The following is a 19,589-nucleotide window of genomic DNA, read 5'->3' as shown; positions in this document are numbered from 1 at the left end:
GTTTTCAATTTTATAACTATGTTTTATATTTATATATTTTTTATTTTTTGTACTGTTTTTACATTTTCTTATATTTAATTTTCCATTTAATTATTTTTATTTATTTTATAATTATTTTGTATTATTTATCTTTATATTTAATTTTTACATTTTTTGAATTTATTTTTATTTATTTATATTTTTTGTCTTTTATTTCATGTTTTTGTTATTTATTTTTTTATGTGTTTTATTTTGATATTTTTTTAATTTTAAGTTTTATTTAATTTTTTTAATTATTTTGTATTTATTCTATTTGTTTTTGTATTTTATTCATATTTTAATTTATCTATTACTTTATTTGTGTATTTCTTTTTATTTCATGTTTTTATTTTATGTGTTTTATTTTACTTTTTTTTTTATTGTATTTTCATTTATATTTTTATTCTTTATTTTTTTATTTACATTTGTATATTTATTTTAATTTATGTTATTATTTTGTTGTCTTGTTTTTTTTATTGATTTAAATTATTTTTTTTGATTATTTTATTTGTTTTGCATTTTATTTTATTTAAATTATTTTATTTTATTTTTGACTTTTTATTTTATTTCTATTTGCTTTTTATTTTATTCATTTTATTTATTTTTATTTTAATTTAATTTAATTTTTTTAATTTTTTGTTTATTTATTATCTTGACTTTTTTATGTTTTTTTCACTATTTTTAATATTTTTGTTTGATTATTTTAATTATTTTATTTTTCAAATTTATTTTTGTTTTGTAATTATTTATTTATATATATGTATATTAATTAATTTATTGCTTTATTTATATTTCATTGCAGTCGCACGCCTGGCTCCCGTCAGCCCTCGCCAGCTGAAGAATCGCTGCCACGCCCACCGGCACTACTCGATCCCACACAACATGGTGGCTTCCCAACACATCCCTTTAATCACATGCTCAATTCCATGGATCATCAAGGTGGACCGGGTACACAAATGAACTCATATCCGCCACATCAAATGCAAATGGGTCAACTGCAACCGCCCGTAATGAACGGCGTTGGCGGCATGCAAATGGCACAGGTATGTGAAATGATGACTTTTTATACATACATACATACATATACATACATACTGTATGATATGCTATATTCTATATATATGTTCTGTGTTATAGAGCCCCATGATGAATCATCAGGCACAAGGACCAAATCAAATTGAATCTCCTGGAAATTTATTGCAGCAACAACCACCAAATTTTGATGTACAGGTAAGTGACCCCATAATTATGCAATAAATATTGTAAACCCTTTAGTAAATATGTATAGTATTTGCCGCTTAGCTCAACAGTTAATGCTCTACTGCGCAAGCTGTTAATTTCTTAATCTAATCGCATACTAAGCAGTAAACAGTTTGGTTTTTGTTCAATAGTTAGATATGTGCTTAGCCATTTTACCTCGGAGGCAATGCTGGTTACAGATCAGATGACTTATTGTATGATTTTTGGTTGTTTTTACCTCAACGACTATAACAGGCCTCATTATGATAACATAGTACATAGTTCAGCGTTAACATACCGCACCCCTCACCCCTCACTTATCAACCTGTCGCATTTACGGTGTTTATTTGTTGCGAAGTCGGATTTATTAGCCACAAAATTGCTTGTATGCTTCTTTTTCAAAGCATACATATGTACCTATGTACATATCTCAAACAAATTCGATTGGATACATCTGCTTCGGTGTGTGTGTGTGTATGCATGTTTATGGCGTTAAGCATTAGCTTAGCAGTGTTTTCTGCTTATTCTACTCTTTTATCCTTTTTAATGACTTCCGGGCACAGCATTGTTGTGCCTTTTGCCAAATTTGAGACTGCATTTTCTGCATAACTGCCCAAATTGCATTTATTTTTCTCCAACTGCCTACCCTGCCTAGCTCCTTCTGCTTTGGCTTGTCTCGTACAAATTGAAAATCAATATTTTGCCTTGAATATCCATACATCACCCTTTAGTCTGCTGTTTTTCTGGCTCAAGCAGTTTTAGTGCGCGCCGGTTTCATTCCCATCCCGGCAGTGGAGTTTCTCTACAGCGTTTACTTGCCATTTTTCGGCACTTTTGTGCGCTTTTGCAAATGTTGTGTGCATTTGACTTGCGATGCGATTTCGTTCGGTTGGCAAAGCGAAATCTTTCATGCCAATTTATCGAAGCAGCAAGCGTGAAAGTGTTTGGGCCTGCCAGCCAACAGTTATGCCACTAAACTTACATTGTATGACCGTCCGTCGCCTGTTGGTATGCAACAGTTTGCCGCTTTCTTTCAGACACTCATAAATTTGGTGTAATAAATGTGGATGGTCGGTTGCGATTTGCTGTAGTCAGCAATAAAATTTGCTTTATTCGTGTGTGCATTTGTATGAGTATTACTATATTGGGGTGGCTCTAAAATTTGGCAAGGAAATTTTTCCAACAGATTTCTGAAAATTCAAGGCTTATGTGGGGGAGGAGTTTGTACTTTAGTGCTATATTTTGGAAACAAGAATTTATGGCGATTTTAAGTGGTTCAAGAAACAGGTTAATTTTTGACCATTCAAAACAATTTATTTATAAAAAAAAATTTTTTTTAGGTTAAATAAATTTGTATAAGATTTTTGTTTTAGAAAAGTAAATTTTTATAAGATTTTTTTTTGAAAAATAAATTTTTATAAGATTCTGTTTTTTTTTGAAAAATAAATTTTTAAAAGATTCTGTTTTTGTTTGAAAATAAATTTTTATACGGATTTTTTTAAGAAAAAAGTTTTTATTTAAATATCTAATATATTAGAAACGTCAATGTAAAATCGGGGTTAACATATGTACATATGTATGTATATTTAACAATTTTTTCGCCTGTAATACCCACTATTGTCGCGCAAAGTTTGAAAAATAGTTAGTTCGAATTTTTAAGGACCATCTTAATGTCCATATATTTAATATAAAAGACAATTTTTGTACGAAATAAACGTAACAAATGTTCTCCAGATTTTCTTCACTTGATATTATACATTTTTACAGGTTGTAGATTGAAATATGCATTCATAGAAATGTGTAATATGGAATATATAATATAATGTAAAGAACATAAATTTAATAGATACATATTTTAGAAAAATTTCTTCGGTGTAAACTGGTGATTTCAGCATGTCCAAAAATCTTAATACTGTAATACGCAGTAAAATATCAAAATCGTCCTAAATAACACATTGACTTATATAAAATAAATATATCTCCGAATTAAAGCTTAGTTTTAAAGTACTAAAGCAAGGATACTTACACCTTATCGCACTTGGCTCACTTTGACTGGTTTCAGTCGCTATTGTTTTTGGTGTTGTCATTTTTGCAATGCTGTTATTGTCGTTTGACTCCGGAGTCTTGCTGTGACCCACCAGAACCAGTCACTTTGACCATTTTTTCAGCAATTTAAAAAAAAATGAACAGAAAGTAATAAAAAAAAGTAATAAAAATAATAAAAAAAAAAATAAAAAATAATAATAAAAAAAATAATCACAAAAAAAATAAAATTATAAAAAAAATAATAAAAAATAAATAAAAAAATAATAAAAAAAAAATAATAAAAAAAAAAATAAAAATAATAAAAAAAAATAAAATAAAAAAATAATAACAAAAAATAAAAAAAAAAAATAAAAAAAAAAATAATAAAATAAAAAAAATAATAAAAAAAAAATAAAAAATAATAAAAAAAAAATAAAAAATATAATAAAAGTTTTAAAAAAACAATAAAAATTAAAAAAAATAAAATAAAAAAAATATAAATGTAAATATAACAATGCTTAAAATTATCTCAAATCCACAAACCCCGAAAAATTAGTAATACTAAAGTATACTACTATACAGTATCTGCCAGAATAACAAAATGAGACTACTCACTAACAGAGTCACTAAATTACGATTGTGACAATTAGAGACATGAGACAATCGTGACAAGCAGAATACCGATATAAGATGAAAGTCCAATGATCAAAGAACTATTTAAGATTTTGATTTTTGACAAAATGGCGACTTTCCAACTCAAGGCGTGTTTTGTAAAAAAATTTAAAATCCAGATAGCCTTAAACAATAAGCTTAAAAAACACGACATTATTATCAAAAATCTTACTGCTTCTATCATTATCTGGTCTAACTAAGAATATTGAGTGAAAATTTCCAGTCCATCGGTCCTGCCGTTTCAAAGAAATTTTTCTTACCGACTATGAAAATCTCCTTTAGAGAGATCGTGTTTAAAACGGAAATTCTTAAATAAATTTGGATAGTCTTTGCAATTTATCATTCCCAAAAAAGTTTAGTTAAATAAACGAACAATTAACACATTTTTAAACCATTACATCATAGAAAGTCACACCTTTGTGGCTCCAACTGCTGCTGACAGACGCTTTGTGCTCCAGCAAAAGAAAATTCAAGCGCCTATGTGCCTTAGTAATACCTAAGATTAAGCTACATAGTGATTAAGTGTGAACGGAAGTATATTAAAGCAGTGCTGACCGCAGCATACTTACATGCGAACATAAGTGTATGTGTGTGTGTGTATTTATTCGTGATCAAAAAACAGAGAGTGCACTGCTCCACCGAAGAGTCTGAGATTCCACACATTCCACAGCAGCTCCCACATATGTATGTATGTATGTACTTGTAGGTACAACTACACCCATATAAATTCTCACCCACACATGTAAGCGTTGCAAACCAAAAGGTTTTAGGATTAGTTAGCAATTTAAGTTGAGTCTCTCTGGTTTGTTAAATGAAAATATGTGTACACTGCGGTCAGAGCTGTAAAAGTGAATGCAAGTAAGCATAAGTGCTCGAAAATAGTTTTGTTGTAAATGCATACATATGTATACATGCATACATATGTATATATGTATGTATGTACATAAATACATTGGTGTGTATTTGTGTAAAATTACAGCATGCTTGCATGAAGCTTGTTATTTTGTTACCAATTACATTTACATAATTGCTTTGAAGGAGATACTGTGGAATTGTTAGTATGTATTTTTTATAAAACAAAAATCAGTTATGAATAAGGTTGCGAATTGTTTTATTAAATATTTTTGCATTAAAAATTAAATTTTAGTTTTTTAATCTCGATTTTGAGATTAGAAATTAAATTTTTCTTTTTTAAACCCTATTTTTATGATTAAAAAAATTTAAAGTAAATTTTTTTTATGTAAAAAAAAACATTTTTAATTTTATAAATTAAAAAATTAAAAAAATTAAATTTTATAAATTAAATTTTTAAAAATTAAAAATTTTATAAATTAAAAATTAAATTTTATAAATTAAAAAATTAAAAAAAAATTTCTAAATTTTATAAAAAAATTAAATTTTAAAAAAATTTTTAAATTATAAATTTAACCTTTTTAAATTAAAAAAAAAAATTAAAAAAAAATTAAATTCAATAAAGTTTTTAATTAAAAATTAAATTTAATAAGTTTTTAAATTAAATTTTTTTTTAATTATAGATATCTATTTGGGACTAAAAATTTAAAAAAATTTTTAAATAAAAAAATAAAATAAAAATAATAAATTTAAATTAAAAAAGTTTTTAAATAAAACAAAATTGTTTAACCACATTTTTTAAAATAAAAAAGAAGAAATAAAACTAAAATTTAAATAAAATAAGTTTTATAAATAAATTTTAAATTATAAAATATTCACTTTTTTAAAGTAAATTTTTTAAATAAAGAATAAAGTAAAATAAAAAGTTAATCTAAGTAAAATAAGGTTTTTAAATTGAAAACAAAAAAAAATGTAAGTAGAATAAATAAAGTTTTAAAATTAAAATTTTCTTTTTTTTTCATTTTAAGATATTTGGGTAAAAAAATTAAAGTAAATTTGTTAATTAAAAAAAAAATAAATAAAATAAAAATTTAAATAAAATAAGTTTTTTAAAATAAAATAAGTTTTTAAATAAAAAAAATGTTTTAAATTTTATAAATACATTTTAATTTATAAAATGAAATTTTTGAATTAAAAAAAATTAAATTGAATGCATTTAAAAAGTTTTAAAATTAAAATTTTCTTTTTTTCATTTTAAGATATTTGGGTAAAAAAATTGAACTAAATTTTTTTAATTAAAAATAAATAAATAAAATAAATTTAAATAAAATAAGTTTTTAAATAAAAAATGTTTTAAATTTTATAAAAATTTAATAAATTTATAAAATGAAATTTTGAATTAAAAAAATTAAAATTGAATACATATTTTAAATTAAATAAAATTAAATTCTATAAATAAAATTTCAAACTTATAAAATTAAAAGTTGTTTAATTAAAAAAATTTAAATTTATAAATTTGATTGTTTTGTTTTTAATCCAACTTCTAACAGTCAGTTTTTCGGTTGCATGTCTTTCTCGAATTGGTCTCGAGCTTTTTGAGCAGTTGAGTAATAAATATGTATGTATGTGTTACGCTGCAAAATATAATTTTTCGATATTTACTTGCCGTGGGAAATTTACACATTTCATACTCATATCGATGCATATGCATCATTTACCGTTGTTGATATTCATATGTAAGGGTTTTTGTTAGCCTTTTCACAAATCACAATACATTCCCACACTCTTTTTGTTTTCGTCTTCTTATTTTCATATTGTAGTATTATTTGGTAGGCGTTTGGATATGTGAACATTAGAGCGGGTCGATTTTTTTTTACTACAAAATCGCATATGCGGGAAATGTTCTGCGGATTATTGGATTATTCCAAACAACTTAGCTTTAGAGACTAAAGGTCTAATACCAGTTTCGAGCCAGCGATTTTTAAGACGAAATCTGAATAATCGGTTAGTATGAGGAATATGTGATATAGTTGTACAATCTCACTGATTCCGACAAACCGACAAATGATCAATAGTATATCAAAATGCGTCTACGTTTTAAATTTCATTCGCATATCTCAAAAACTGATGAACAAATTTTTATGATATTTAAAAAAACTTCATCTTAAAAATCGCTGTCTCGAAACAGGTTTTTTTTTTAGATCCATAGACTCTTAGGTAAAATTGTGCAGAATGAAATATATATGTATATAGAATATTTTCTACATACGCGATTTTTAATTTTTTTTTAGTTCCCTTTAAATCGACCCGCTCTAATGTACATGTCTGTATGTACTACATTTTCCGCGTTTGATTTTTTTTACTTGCTTTCCTTATAAAGAAATATTTCAAGGATTTTTTGTTCACAAATGCTTGTATATATATTTTTATTGTACAAATTGTTCCTAACACAAGTCTCGTACTTGTTTCATAAGGTGATTTTCAAGACCACTACATATCTACATACATATATATATTTGCATACAAGATAAAGTTCTCCAAGGCATGTGTGCTACATATGCGCCTCAAATGCCATTCATGTGCCAGTCGATTTTCAATAATATTGGGCTGTTATTGTCCACGAACAACAAAGGGGTTGTGATAAAACTCGAAGATAAGAATGCATAGTTTAACCATACAAGTTGGTCGATTATTAAAAAGCGTAGCTTACCGAACTGCCATTTGATATTACTATACGCGAATCAATATTTTTAATATTGCTGGAATTGTAAAGGGCACAAGGTGATGTGAATATGAAAACTTAAATCTGAACTAATTTGTGTTTATAAAGTCTCCAATAAAGTTGTGCCAAGGTCTACAGTTGTTGTTTCCGAAGCTCTTTGTTTTCCAAATAGCTCGCGCTGGCTTGAAATCAAATGTCAACACGAAATTCGGTGATATTTGATATAAGCATTCCATGTTAGCTGCTGCTTTAAGCGTCTATTTAAGGTCTAGTAAATAGAGTTTCATTATATTTCCAATCAATGGCTTTATTATGCTATAGATCGAATTGTATGAGTGCGTTGGTATTGGCCTAAATGGCGTTAGAAAGATAAGATTTCATACTAAAAAAACTTCTCCGACAGTTTTGTGATTGCTTCAGTCAGTATTGTTTGAGCATGGATCAAAGATAGTCAGCAGCAAAGAAAAAATAGCCAAACTTTATGGTTTCTTTTTCGATAAAAGCGAAAACGCAAATCCATCGGCTGAAAATGTGAGCAATGAGCAAAATTTCGGTTTCGTCATTTTCGTACCGTCAATTTTGATACCACGCTTTGGCGTCCAATTGTCGAAAATGGAGATAAAAATAATGGTCAAGCCGGGATTTGTAGTCAGGAAGGTGGGAGATTGGTCGGAAATCTGTTTGTTTCCTGAATTGTGGACAGTGTAGCGATCGAATGAAGAGTTTGGCCGTATGTAAGTAGCACATAATAGATAATTCCCTCCAATCCTACTAAAAATAAAAAAAGATGCAACGCCTCAAAGTAAAAATCGCCCAGAAACGGTCAACTGTGGCTAATAGGGGAATCTTTTACAGTAGAACAACGCCGGGCCACATACATCGATAGTGATATTGATATTGATTTTTTAAACATTATTCTTAAAGTCTTAACTTGGCAACAAGCGCTTACTAGCTGTCTAACTCGCATAATTTTGCTGCTGCAAAAATCGCCACAAGTGAAAAAAACCTTTCCAGCCGACTTCAAAAACACAGTTTCGAGAACAACGCCTTTAAAGACGACGAATTTAGCCTAGCTAGCCTCGAACGCACAAGTTCTCAAGTTTGTATCTCCGAAACTATTACGCGGATTATCTTGAAAATTCAGGACAATATTCTAGAAATGTTATAGAAATAAATAAGATAATAAAAAAAATCGATTTTTGAAACGCGTAACCCTATGTAACCCTTTAATGTTTAAACTTCATCAGCTGGTTGCTGCTTTAGCAATGCACACAACCAAATTTACAGCGTTGACAACAACCGGCAGAGTTAAACACAGCCAATTTTTTAGCCTAGACAACAACCGAAAGAGTTGCATTCCAGTTTCAGCTCGATTTTAATACGATGAATATAAATTTAGTAAAATAAGAATCTGTATTGTTCAATTAATTTCTGTGCGAAAAGGTTATAAAGGCAAAATTATGGGCACAAATTTTCAGAATTTTTTTTTTTCAACATAAAAAAACGTTTTTTTTTTTTCAAATTAAAAAAACATTTTTTTTAACATAAAAAACCAAATTTTCATGTTCGCAAAGAAATAAAAAAAGCTTGAAATGAAACACACCAATATGTAGTATATGAAGAATATTGATCGCATATTTTTGCTTTTTAATGCCTCTGTAAATATTGGTTAATTCGTTATAATGCCTTCCGCCATGCATACATGGTATTTTGCAAACAAATAAATTTCAGAAAAAATTAGTTACTTAAATTGCAACTGAGCTGAATGCAATGTTGCAACACAGCTTATTAAATTGAAATGCAATGACTGCTTTAATTATAAGTTTCGCGCACAGCTAAGTCCATATACATATACAAATATACATACATATGTATGTCTACATAAAAAAACACCACTCACACACACACACACAATATTCACCGAGGGATGGTGTCGGTCGTTCAATTTGGAAGCGCTTGCGCATGTTCAATAGTTTTTACATTAACACTAAAAAACATTGCAACAACAATTGCAAGCGTATTAGAAAAAATGCATCGAAAAAAATGATTGACATAAAAACATTATCGTAACAGAAAATCCAGTGAACGTTGCTGTTTTTCCATTGTTGTTGTGCGTTACAACTGCACCGAGAGTTGCATTGCTTTTTGCGGATTTTATTTTTAGTCAAGTGCAACGGTACTTGTGCCGCCACAGTTAACAACAATGAATGGATTTTTATGAGTTTTGCTTAACAGAGCATAAATTTGCTTATAAAAACATTAATGAATAAAATTGCCAAATGGAAGTGGGTTGAAAAAAAATAAAAAAAAGACAAAAAAAAATTCTGGAATTAACTCTTATTAGCAGGTATTGCATAACACTTTCAAATTTATGCATAAGCAGATTAACACTTTTATAACGCAAATCTGCCTTTAACAATAATCATATTCACATTGTGTCACGTGTTTTGTTGAATCACAAAGTATTGTACTTCTGCCTATTTGCACTATTATAACGCTCAACTAAACCTACTCACCTAGTTCTTGTTTTATAGAATATTGTTTTTTTTAATATTTAAGTATTATTCCTCATTACTTACTAAACGGTAAATGCAAAAGTCCTCGACCTACCATACTAAAACATATTTTTTAGAATTTTTTTTTTTTTATTCATCATTGTTCCATTCAAGGTTGATACACTCATAGCAACCCGCCAACTTTTCGTTACCATTTCTGCAGTCCGATTTGTCCTTTGCTTCAAAATAGGCCCAGTTGCGGCGATCACCTTTTCATGCGACGAAAATTTCTTCCTGCCTTCTTTCTTTGAGTTCTGAGAACAGGAAATAGTCGCTGGAGGCTAGATCTGAAGAATACGGTGGATCATAAAAAAATAGAAATAAAGTTTTTTATTTCTTACAATTCACTATATACATATGTATGTAATATTGTAAGATTTCAAGCTTCCGCTTTAAGATATAACCAATATGTAACCATTTTATAACCAAAACTCCAATATTGGCTCAGTATGAGTGATTTCTATTATATCGATTTTCCTTCGCCTGTAAATTGTAAATAGTTATGTTAAGGGGTCAGTAGGGTAATCTTTTTTCCAATTTTTGTTTTTTGTTTTTTTTGCATTTTCTGTTGCCTTATACCTTTAGAATTAATGTAGAAACCCACTTAACCATTGGAAGCTTTCGAAAAAGGCCCAAAAATAATAATACCGCTCGACGTTAGAAGCGCTGTGAGTACACCTTTGGCGCTTTTACCGCGTTTTTCTCAAAACACACTTTTTTAAACTGACGGCCATGATTCCGGTCGAACTACTCAACCGATTTGCCTATTTTTTTTTTAAATGTTCACAAAACGCCTGGCTGTCGTGCCTACTACATAGATTCATAATTCTTGTAATTGATTGACAATGTTATGACAAAATTTATGTAAAAAAAAAACAAATTAAAAAAAAAATACGTTTATTTTATTTATTTATTTATAAATTTTTTATTTATCAACATTTTTTCATGATTCTAGTAGGGACGATAAGCATTCACCTACTTTTGCAGTATAAATTGGGTTTTTGTGTTTCAGATGATCCAAACATGAGAAATCGTGTCCGCCAGTGAAAAAACACATCTCATTCAACCAGCCATTTCTCCGACAGATGTCATCAAAAAATTCCGAAAAAATTTGTTGATACACTCCATGATATATCTCATGATATATGGAAAAAGTTCTATTGTATAATAAAAATTTCTTTGAAAAAAAAAAAATTCAAAAAAAAAAACAGGCCAGATTACCCTACTGACCTTAAGTTATTTTGCATTTTAAGTGCTAGAGTGGGTCAAAAAAATTTGATTTTTGTTTGGCTTGGTACTATGAAAAATAGGTTGTGTTGCTCATACGACATGGTGTACTCTTGAATACAGTACATTTGATGCACAACTTTAACGGCGTATAACTTATAAAGGCATGTTTCGATGAAAAAAAAACAATAAGACATTTTCTTAGAACGCTAAATTTTGTATATATATATATATATATTATTTTCAAACTTGTATGTTACTTAAGAGACACAAAAATTATTGCAAGCGATAAAAAAATCGCATGTAAAGTAAAAGGGTCAAACATGTGAGGCATGATTTAAATTAAAAATAAAGAGTTTGATTACATTGCATTAAAAACAACAAAAGAAAAAAATAAAAACAAAACCAAACTGTGCAATAACGAACACCTTAACGTACATATGTATATGTATAATTTATATAAAGACTAGTTAGTAACTGCACTTGTTAATTTGCAATTTCCTGACGAAAAGCATTCATTTTGCATTATCTCGAAAGTATTTTAATTTGTAATTACTTTAAATCGGGTTAAGCAGAGTGCAAAGTTTCAGCCGCCAACCAAAAGACTTTGGCTTCAAGCTGCCAGCTTCCCGCTGCTGCTAGGTGAAGAGCTACCTGTCAGCCTGCCAGCGGCACTAATAATTGCTTCATTAAAAAGTTTTTGGTGCAGAAATTTTGTATGTAAATAAACAAAAGAAAATAGATAAATGGTAGTCGAAAAGTAGCAGGCGAGTTGCATGCAGTACTTGAGGAAATGTCGCGAAAAGTGTAGCGCGGAGAGCGAAATGAATCAGCTGGTGTCGCATACAATTAAATTGAAATTAATTAAAATATTTTAACGGCTGTGACTTGGGCATAATGAAAGCCTGCAAATGACAGGCAGATAGTTGATAGTTTAGTTTGGTTAATTTTCCTGTGAATACAGCTACATTTTTCTGTATATATGTATATGTATATACAGACTATTTTTGTAGCTTTTTCGGCATAAAACTGGTAAAAGCAATTCATTGCACGTCAACGCGTTCTTTAATAAAATTTAAATAATATGTAGCTATAAAATAAAATGCAGCAAGCGAATAAAACTAACTATCCGTTTTAATTTTGTAGACCAACAAATAGTTTGAGTGTCAAAATGGCGCTTCAACATTGAAACTTTCGCTGACACCCAACTATCAGCCTGACTATATACTCATATCTTTGCACTATAGTACAGAACATTTCGTGCAGCCACAATTTATTAGCTTTACTGCCAGTGCAACCCCTGTTGGAAATGCTTGCAATAAATAGATAAATTAATAATAAAAATTAACGATAACAAAATAAATAATAAATTAAAAAAAGAAAAAGCATATTAAAAAATTAACTAAAATAAAGTAAAAAAATACCAAAACTAAAAAAAATAAAAAAAATAAAAAAATAAAATAAAAAATAAAATGAAAAAAAAATAAAATAAAATAAAATAAAAATAAAATAAACAAAAAAATAAAAAATAAAATAAACAAAAAATAAAAATAGAAAAAAATGAGATATAAAAAAAACTTGATAAGGTATGATACGAAAATAAAAAAAGTTTTCCAACGAATTACTTGATAATAAAATAAACTATAAAAATCATAATAAAATAAAAAAATGACAATAAAATATATTAAAAATAAAAATAAAAAATATAATAATAAAAAAGTAATAATAATAATAAAATAAATGAAAATGAAATGAAAATAAAATAATAAAAGAAAACATATAAAAATATTAAAAAAGAAAAAGAAAAATAGAGAAAATATTAATTAAAAAAATATAAAAAATAAAGTAAAAAAATAAAAATGGAAAAAATAATAATAAAATAAATGAAATGAAAATAAAATAATAAAAGAAAAAAAACATTTAAATATTATCTAAAAAAAATAAAAGAAAATAAAAATAAAAATAATAAGGTAAAAAAATAAAAATAAAAATATAAAAGGTAAAAAAAAAATAAAAATAGAAAAAAATAATAATGAAATAAATGAAATGAAAGTGAAATAATAAAAGCAAAAACATATAAAAAATGTGTAAAAAAAATAAATAAAAAGAAAATGAATAAAAATAAAATAAAAATAGAAAAAGCCTTGATATCTAAGGTATGATACGAAAATAAAAAAGTTTTCCATCGAATTACTTGATAATAAAATAAACTATAAAAATGATAATAAAATATAAAACGAACAAAATATATTAAAAATAAAAGTAAAAAATATAATAATAATAATAAAATAAATGAAATGAAATAATAAAAGAAAAAACATATAAAAAATAAAATAAAATTAATAAAAAATAAGAAACGTTGACATCGAAGCTATGACACGAAAATAAAAAAGTTTTCCATAGAATTACTTGATTTTGTCCGTTCAGTTTGTATGACAAATTGTCCAAAATAAACGATTTGTTCAGAGAGTGTGGCCTTGCTTTGTACAATAATTCATGCCAAATTTGGTGAAGATATCTCGTAAAATACAAAAGTTTTCCAAACAAGAACTTGAATTTGATCGTTCAGTTTGTATGGCAGCTATATGCTATAGTGGTCCGATAATTGCGCTACCGACAAATGAGTCGTTTTTTAGTGAGAAAAGGACGTGTGCAAAATTTCAGATGCATATCTCAAAAATTGAGGAACTAAGTACTAATCTAATTATAGCATTGAATGATGAGATATTGATATTTTCATGTCACCCTAACGGAATCCCAGTAAAATAGAAATTTTGCTAAGTTTAAAATAAATTTCATAATCGTCATGTTTTTCCTACCTGGCATGTATTCACATATATATACATAAGTGTACATACCTTAATGTGTGCGAGTGCAATTTCATGTCCGTTTGTTCAGCGCTAAATGTAGCGAAAACAACACCATTTTAGCGCACAGATTTGTTTCATTTTAGAGACAAACTTTGACTTTTATTTTTAATATATTAAAGTAGTGTTACGGTTTGCGTGTCACATGCAAATTTTTTATTAAAATAGCGCTACAATGCTATAAGTGACGTGGAAAGTTGTTTAGGTTGGGTTGGGTTGCTGGGGCGTGTCAGTGTAAGAGATGGCAACGATTTAAATTCTAGTTTGTTGGAAATCACAGCTAACATTATAGAAATTATATATTTTAACTTTTTACTATGTGTCGTGTATATAACCTGGAGCACTTTCGACTATAGTAGTTGCTTGATGATGAGTGGGTGCAAAGTAATTTCGGAAACACGATTCATATGAAATCGGTATTTACAAAGCAAATATAAATATGTGTTTTTGCGCCAATTTGTATACATACATATGTATTTGTGTTCATAGATAAGTACTCTGATACTCTTACAATATATGTGAGTACTTAGTACCTGATATGCATGCGATTTTAAACAGTGTGAAATTTTCAAAAAAAAATTTTTTTGTTTTTTGCATATTTCGTTAGTCTATACCTTAAAAAAATACTGTGCTAAAATTTTAAATCGATAACTCAAATAGTTTTTGTTTTATAGGCTTGTAAAGTTTAGCCGCTCAGCTCATCAGTTTATCGTTTTACGAGTTTTGCTCGAAGCAGCATTCTCCGAATTCGCTGCAGTTATTACTCGGTGAGGAATGAGCTGATTGCTATTAAATTTCCTGCATTTTCCGCATATAGTTTTCCCTACAATGATGTGCCCGTTTTTTGATCTGCTTAAAAATCAAATTTTGGCAGACGAAAAAAGTCAAAATTTTAGTTAAAATTGAACTGTTTTACTGTAAATTTTTGAATTTTTTTCGAGCGTACCTCATTGTACGAACAATATCTTCTTTTTTGTTTCAGTTTGAAACTTTTTATCAGATAATGACAGTCTGGAATGAAGTTTTCAAAAGCAATCTAATATGCGCACCAACCTCACTCAAACTGCATTCCTATCATTTGGGGTTTCTTTTTCTTACAATGTTCCCTGAATAATCTCACAGTTGGCTGAGTGCATTCAGTGTTGCTTTGTTCGCCGAATGCGTCCATTAATCCCAGCAACACATAGTTTCTAGTCTAGTGATTGTAAGCACCTAAAAAGCGCCTTGTCTTATAAAGAAAACACGCATAAACGTATGCTAATTTGTAACTAATCTCGGAAATCCTTAGCCGCCAGTAACACTAACAAAGCAGGCCCTCCTGCCTGCTGGATAACAGTACTGAGTGGTGGCATAAGTTTGGCTAACAAATGCCAGTCATTAGGCGTACATTATGCTTTTCTTATGCTTTTTCAGGCATTCGCACTACAATTAGTTTCCAACGACGCTGAATAAAGCCCTACGCGCAAGCCGATTCCACCTGCCTTCGGTTACGCTGCACCAAGTGGGTCAACACTAGCTTATCAAATATTGGTAGGCTTTGCTTTTTATAGATCCCCATTTGTATAAGCTTGTGTACAATGGCGTCATTTGGGCTTTTACGCCCCGCCGCCTTTCGCTTGCGCCCATTGTCCTTGTGCGTTTTATCTTGGCTTGTTTTTGTTGTCGTTGCCAACTCGTATTCGTGTTGTTATCATCGTTAGCGTAGTCATTATGTTGTTATTTGACTTGAATGTGACAAGTGACATATTCGCGATAATTCTTTAGCTCCACTAATGTCTGTGCGGTTTGTCTTCAAAAAGCGTTGGGCCTTTCACTGAATGTGACACTTGCCGAAGAAAAGGAAATATACTATGGAATTTATAAAGAAATGCTTATTCTGCATTAAACTTTTTTCCATTTTTTTTTGCATATTATTCTCATTCTTTCCTGAGCTAAAATTGTATTTTTTTTTTTTTCGTTTTGCTTAATAAGTCTTTTATGGTATGTTGAAGAATATGTTTGCTTCAGGCGCTGCTATTACTCACTTTTCAATCACAAGTTGCAGGCTTATCTCGTTCGAAATATGTGCGGCTTGCAATCCGTTATGCTGGCTTAAAAGCACGCATTGCTCAGCTTTTGTTTTAATATTTCATCATTCTGCGGGCTTTTAATGCCAACCATTTTTAATTAGCGAAGTCGCTTTGAGTTGAAATATTATGATGAAAATGTTATAATGACATTCCCTAACATACATACATACAAAGTGAGTGATCCATTTCGAGGTTCACTATTTTTTTTTTTTTAAGAAAAACCACAAAAACTTCAAATTTAATAGGGAATGTTTATTATCATTCGAAAGCACATTCTTTCGCATTTAGTTTTTGAAAATTATCTCTTTCAAATGTTGGGCGCGGCTACGTCTCAGTTGGTCCATCCGTTGAGTCCAATTTCCGGTGACTCGTTCGAGCCTTTCGACTGGTAACAGGCGATTGGCACGCGTGATGTTTTGCTCCAAGGTTTGAATCGAAGCGGGATCGTCGCAGTAGCCTTTAGACTTTACATATACCCACAGGGAAAAGTCCAACGGTGTGATATCACACTTTCTTGGTGGCCAATCGACCGGCCCAAAATGTGAAATTATCTGCTCACCGAAGTGTTCTCTCAATAAATCCATTGATTAATGTGATTTGTGTGAAGTGGCGCTGCCTTGTTGAAACCAAATGTCGCCGAGATAACGAGCTTCAAGTTCAGGCATCAAATAGTCCGTTATCATGATAGATAACGGTCGCCATTGAAGGTTACGTTCTTACCGAACCCATGGTTCCATCGGCCCACAAACCACACCAAACCGCTGTTTTTTTTCTAGATGAAATGGTAGTCCTTGAATCTCTTTAGGCTGCTCTTCTTGCCAAATGCGTCAATTTTGCTTGTTTGCATACCCATTGAGCCCAACATTGACCTCATTGCTGAACAAAATTTGTCTCGAAAACGTCGGATCTTTTTTGAAGTCTTCAAGCGCCCATAGAGTGAGCGTTGTCGCTTGGGAAGGTCGAGCAGCTTCAGTTCTTGCACAAGCTGTTTTTAGTAGGTTTTCAATTTAAGCTCTCGGCGTAAAATGTGCCAAGTCGTTCCATACGTCAGTTCGAGTTGCTGCGAACAGCGCCGAATCGGCTCTACACAGTCTTCGTGTACACTCTCAGCTACGGCTGCTATATTTTCTTGACTTTTTTGTAAAAAAAATGCAATTAGTTCACATTACTAACAATTAAAATGGGTTTCTGTAAATTTTGAAACCGCTTTCTTCAATCGAGTTTCCTTATAGATACTAGAACACCATCCTTTTTACCGTGTCTGCAAGAATGTCTTATCTCTCTTTTTTATTTTGCACTTATAAAATAATTTAATTTAAAAAATGGTGTAGTAAAGTTTAACAAGCTTTATCGATTAAAAGCTTCACACCTAATATATAGTACATTTTTTATGGCGATAAATGTACTCGCAGAAAAATATGAGGTGTGAATTTCATCTGTGCTGGATTATGCACTGAGAACACATGTGTATGTAAGTATGAGTGCAAATAAAGTGTGATTTTTATTTAATGACTGTTGGATGCGGTTTAATAATGCGTTTTTGTAATCGAAATCAAGTTCTGTATGGAAAGCTTTTTTATTTGAAGAGATATCTTCAAGAAATTTGTCATGGGTTATTTTCTAAAGCAACTAAGCAATCTCTCAAGAAATTGTCCGGATCGGCCCTCTATAACATTTAGCTGCCATACAAACTGAACGATCGATATCAAGTTCTTGTATAGAAAGCTTCTTCATTTGAAGAGTTATCTTCAAGAAATTTAGTACGGGGTATTTTCTAAAGCCACTATGCAATCTCTCAAAAAATTGTACAGATCGGTTCACTATAGCATATAGCTGTCATACAAACTGAACGATCGATATAAAGTGCTTATATAGAAAGCTTTTTAATTCTAAGAGATATCTTAAAGAAACTTGGTATGGGTTATTTTCTAAAGCAACCATAATTGCTCTGAAGAAATTGTCCAGATCGGATCAAAATCGCACATGGCTGTCCTACAAACTGACCAATCAAAATCAAGTTCTTGTAGGGAACTTCTTGTATTTGTAAAGGATATTATTCGGTGCAACCGTACTTAACGTTTTTCTTGTTCTTTTTGCACAAAGCAAGCAGAGACTTCATTGCAAATCGCTTGCCGGCTTCACAGTCTCCATTTTTATGTTTGCCGTTTCGCCGACTTGATCCTGATTTTCTTTTGATATTCCTGCTGGCTTATAGTCAGAACGTGTTTGTGGTCAAATGGTTGAGCAGCGGCGTTTAGTATTCTTACCCACTCTGCAGCCACACTTAATTTCAAAATTGAGTGAAAACTTTATCCAGCCACTTGCAAAGCACAAAGTTTCAATAACTTCGCCGTGTTATGACCGCACACATATGATGATTGTCTGGGTATATACATATACATATATATGTATGTATATATGAGTTTTTAGTTTTCGTTTTTTCTTTCGCTAGTAAATTTCATTGCTAGTTATTATTAACCAACTCGCACAATGCTCGGCTTGCTTGGTTTCGGGCGATGAAAGTTTAAGTTGTTGGGAAAAGTCAAAGTTTGGCGTGTTGAAAGCTGTGTTGTTGAGAAGCAAAGTTTCTCCAAGTTTTTTGAATTTTCTTTTATTTTGAATAGTTTGAAATATATACTCGTCAAATTTTCGCATAATATATGCAATACATATACGACATAACGGCTTCTTGGCGCTCAACACTTTGCTAGAGGCTTGCGGATGTAGAAATTTTATTAATATTGCAACCAATGCTTTAGATACGTCGATATACATATACAAAAGTGTCTATATTTCAGCAATATGCTAGTAATGCCAATTATATACATATATTTTACACCAACAACTCTCGCCTCCACGTGTCATCTGCCGCAAGTCCTGATTGCGCCACTTCATCACCAGTAATCCTCAATAGGCGTCTCTGGCAGACAACGTGTGGTTATTGCTTTTCTTGGCATTTCTGCCTCTTTATTTCATTTTTTCTACGATTCTTTTTTCGCACAATATATTTTTTTGCATGCATTAATGTGCTTTCCCCACATTGGCCCGAATGATATTGGCTCTCCTGAATGACGTTATAGCAGCATACAGGGTGACGGCGAGCTACTTAATTGCATTACCAAACACTATTAGTTGGCGATAAAAGCTTTTTGAAATTGCCGAAAGGAAGCCAATGGATTTTTTCTTTAACTTATCCCATATATATTGTATTTTTTGTAGGTATAGCGCTAATAGAGTGTCGTGAATGCCATTAACTTTGTATGCTAGTTGACGGCGTGAAGAATTATGTATGCTTTTAGGCGTGATAAGTGACGTGTGCATGCGGAGACTACGAGTCGCGACA

General features: G+C 30.0%; 1 protein-coding gene across 1 annotated transcript in view; it reads left to right on the top strand.

The window, feature by feature from the left end:
- LOC120771243 (maternal protein pumilio) overlaps positions 1–19,589 on the top strand; it is a 436,886-nt gene that overhangs the window by 15,799 nt on the left and 401,498 nt on the right. The window contains exons 4-5 of the mRNA XM_040099163.1: positions 821–1,061; positions 1,156–1,248. Coding sequence (XP_039955097.1) covers positions 821–1,061; positions 1,156–1,248 — 334 coding nt within the window. The remainder of the gene's footprint in view (positions 1–820; positions 1,062–1,155; positions 1,249–19,589) is intronic.

Source organism: Bactrocera tryoni, chromosome 1, assembly GCF_016617805.1.
Source record: "Bactrocera tryoni isolate S06 chromosome 1, CSIRO_BtryS06_freeze2, whole genome shotgun sequence".
Classification (NCBI taxonomy): domain Eukaryota; kingdom Metazoa; phylum Arthropoda; class Insecta; order Diptera; family Tephritidae; genus Bactrocera; species Bactrocera tryoni.
The sequence above is the reverse complement of the archived record's forward strand: the minus strand, read 5'-3'. Positions and strand labels throughout refer to the sequence as shown.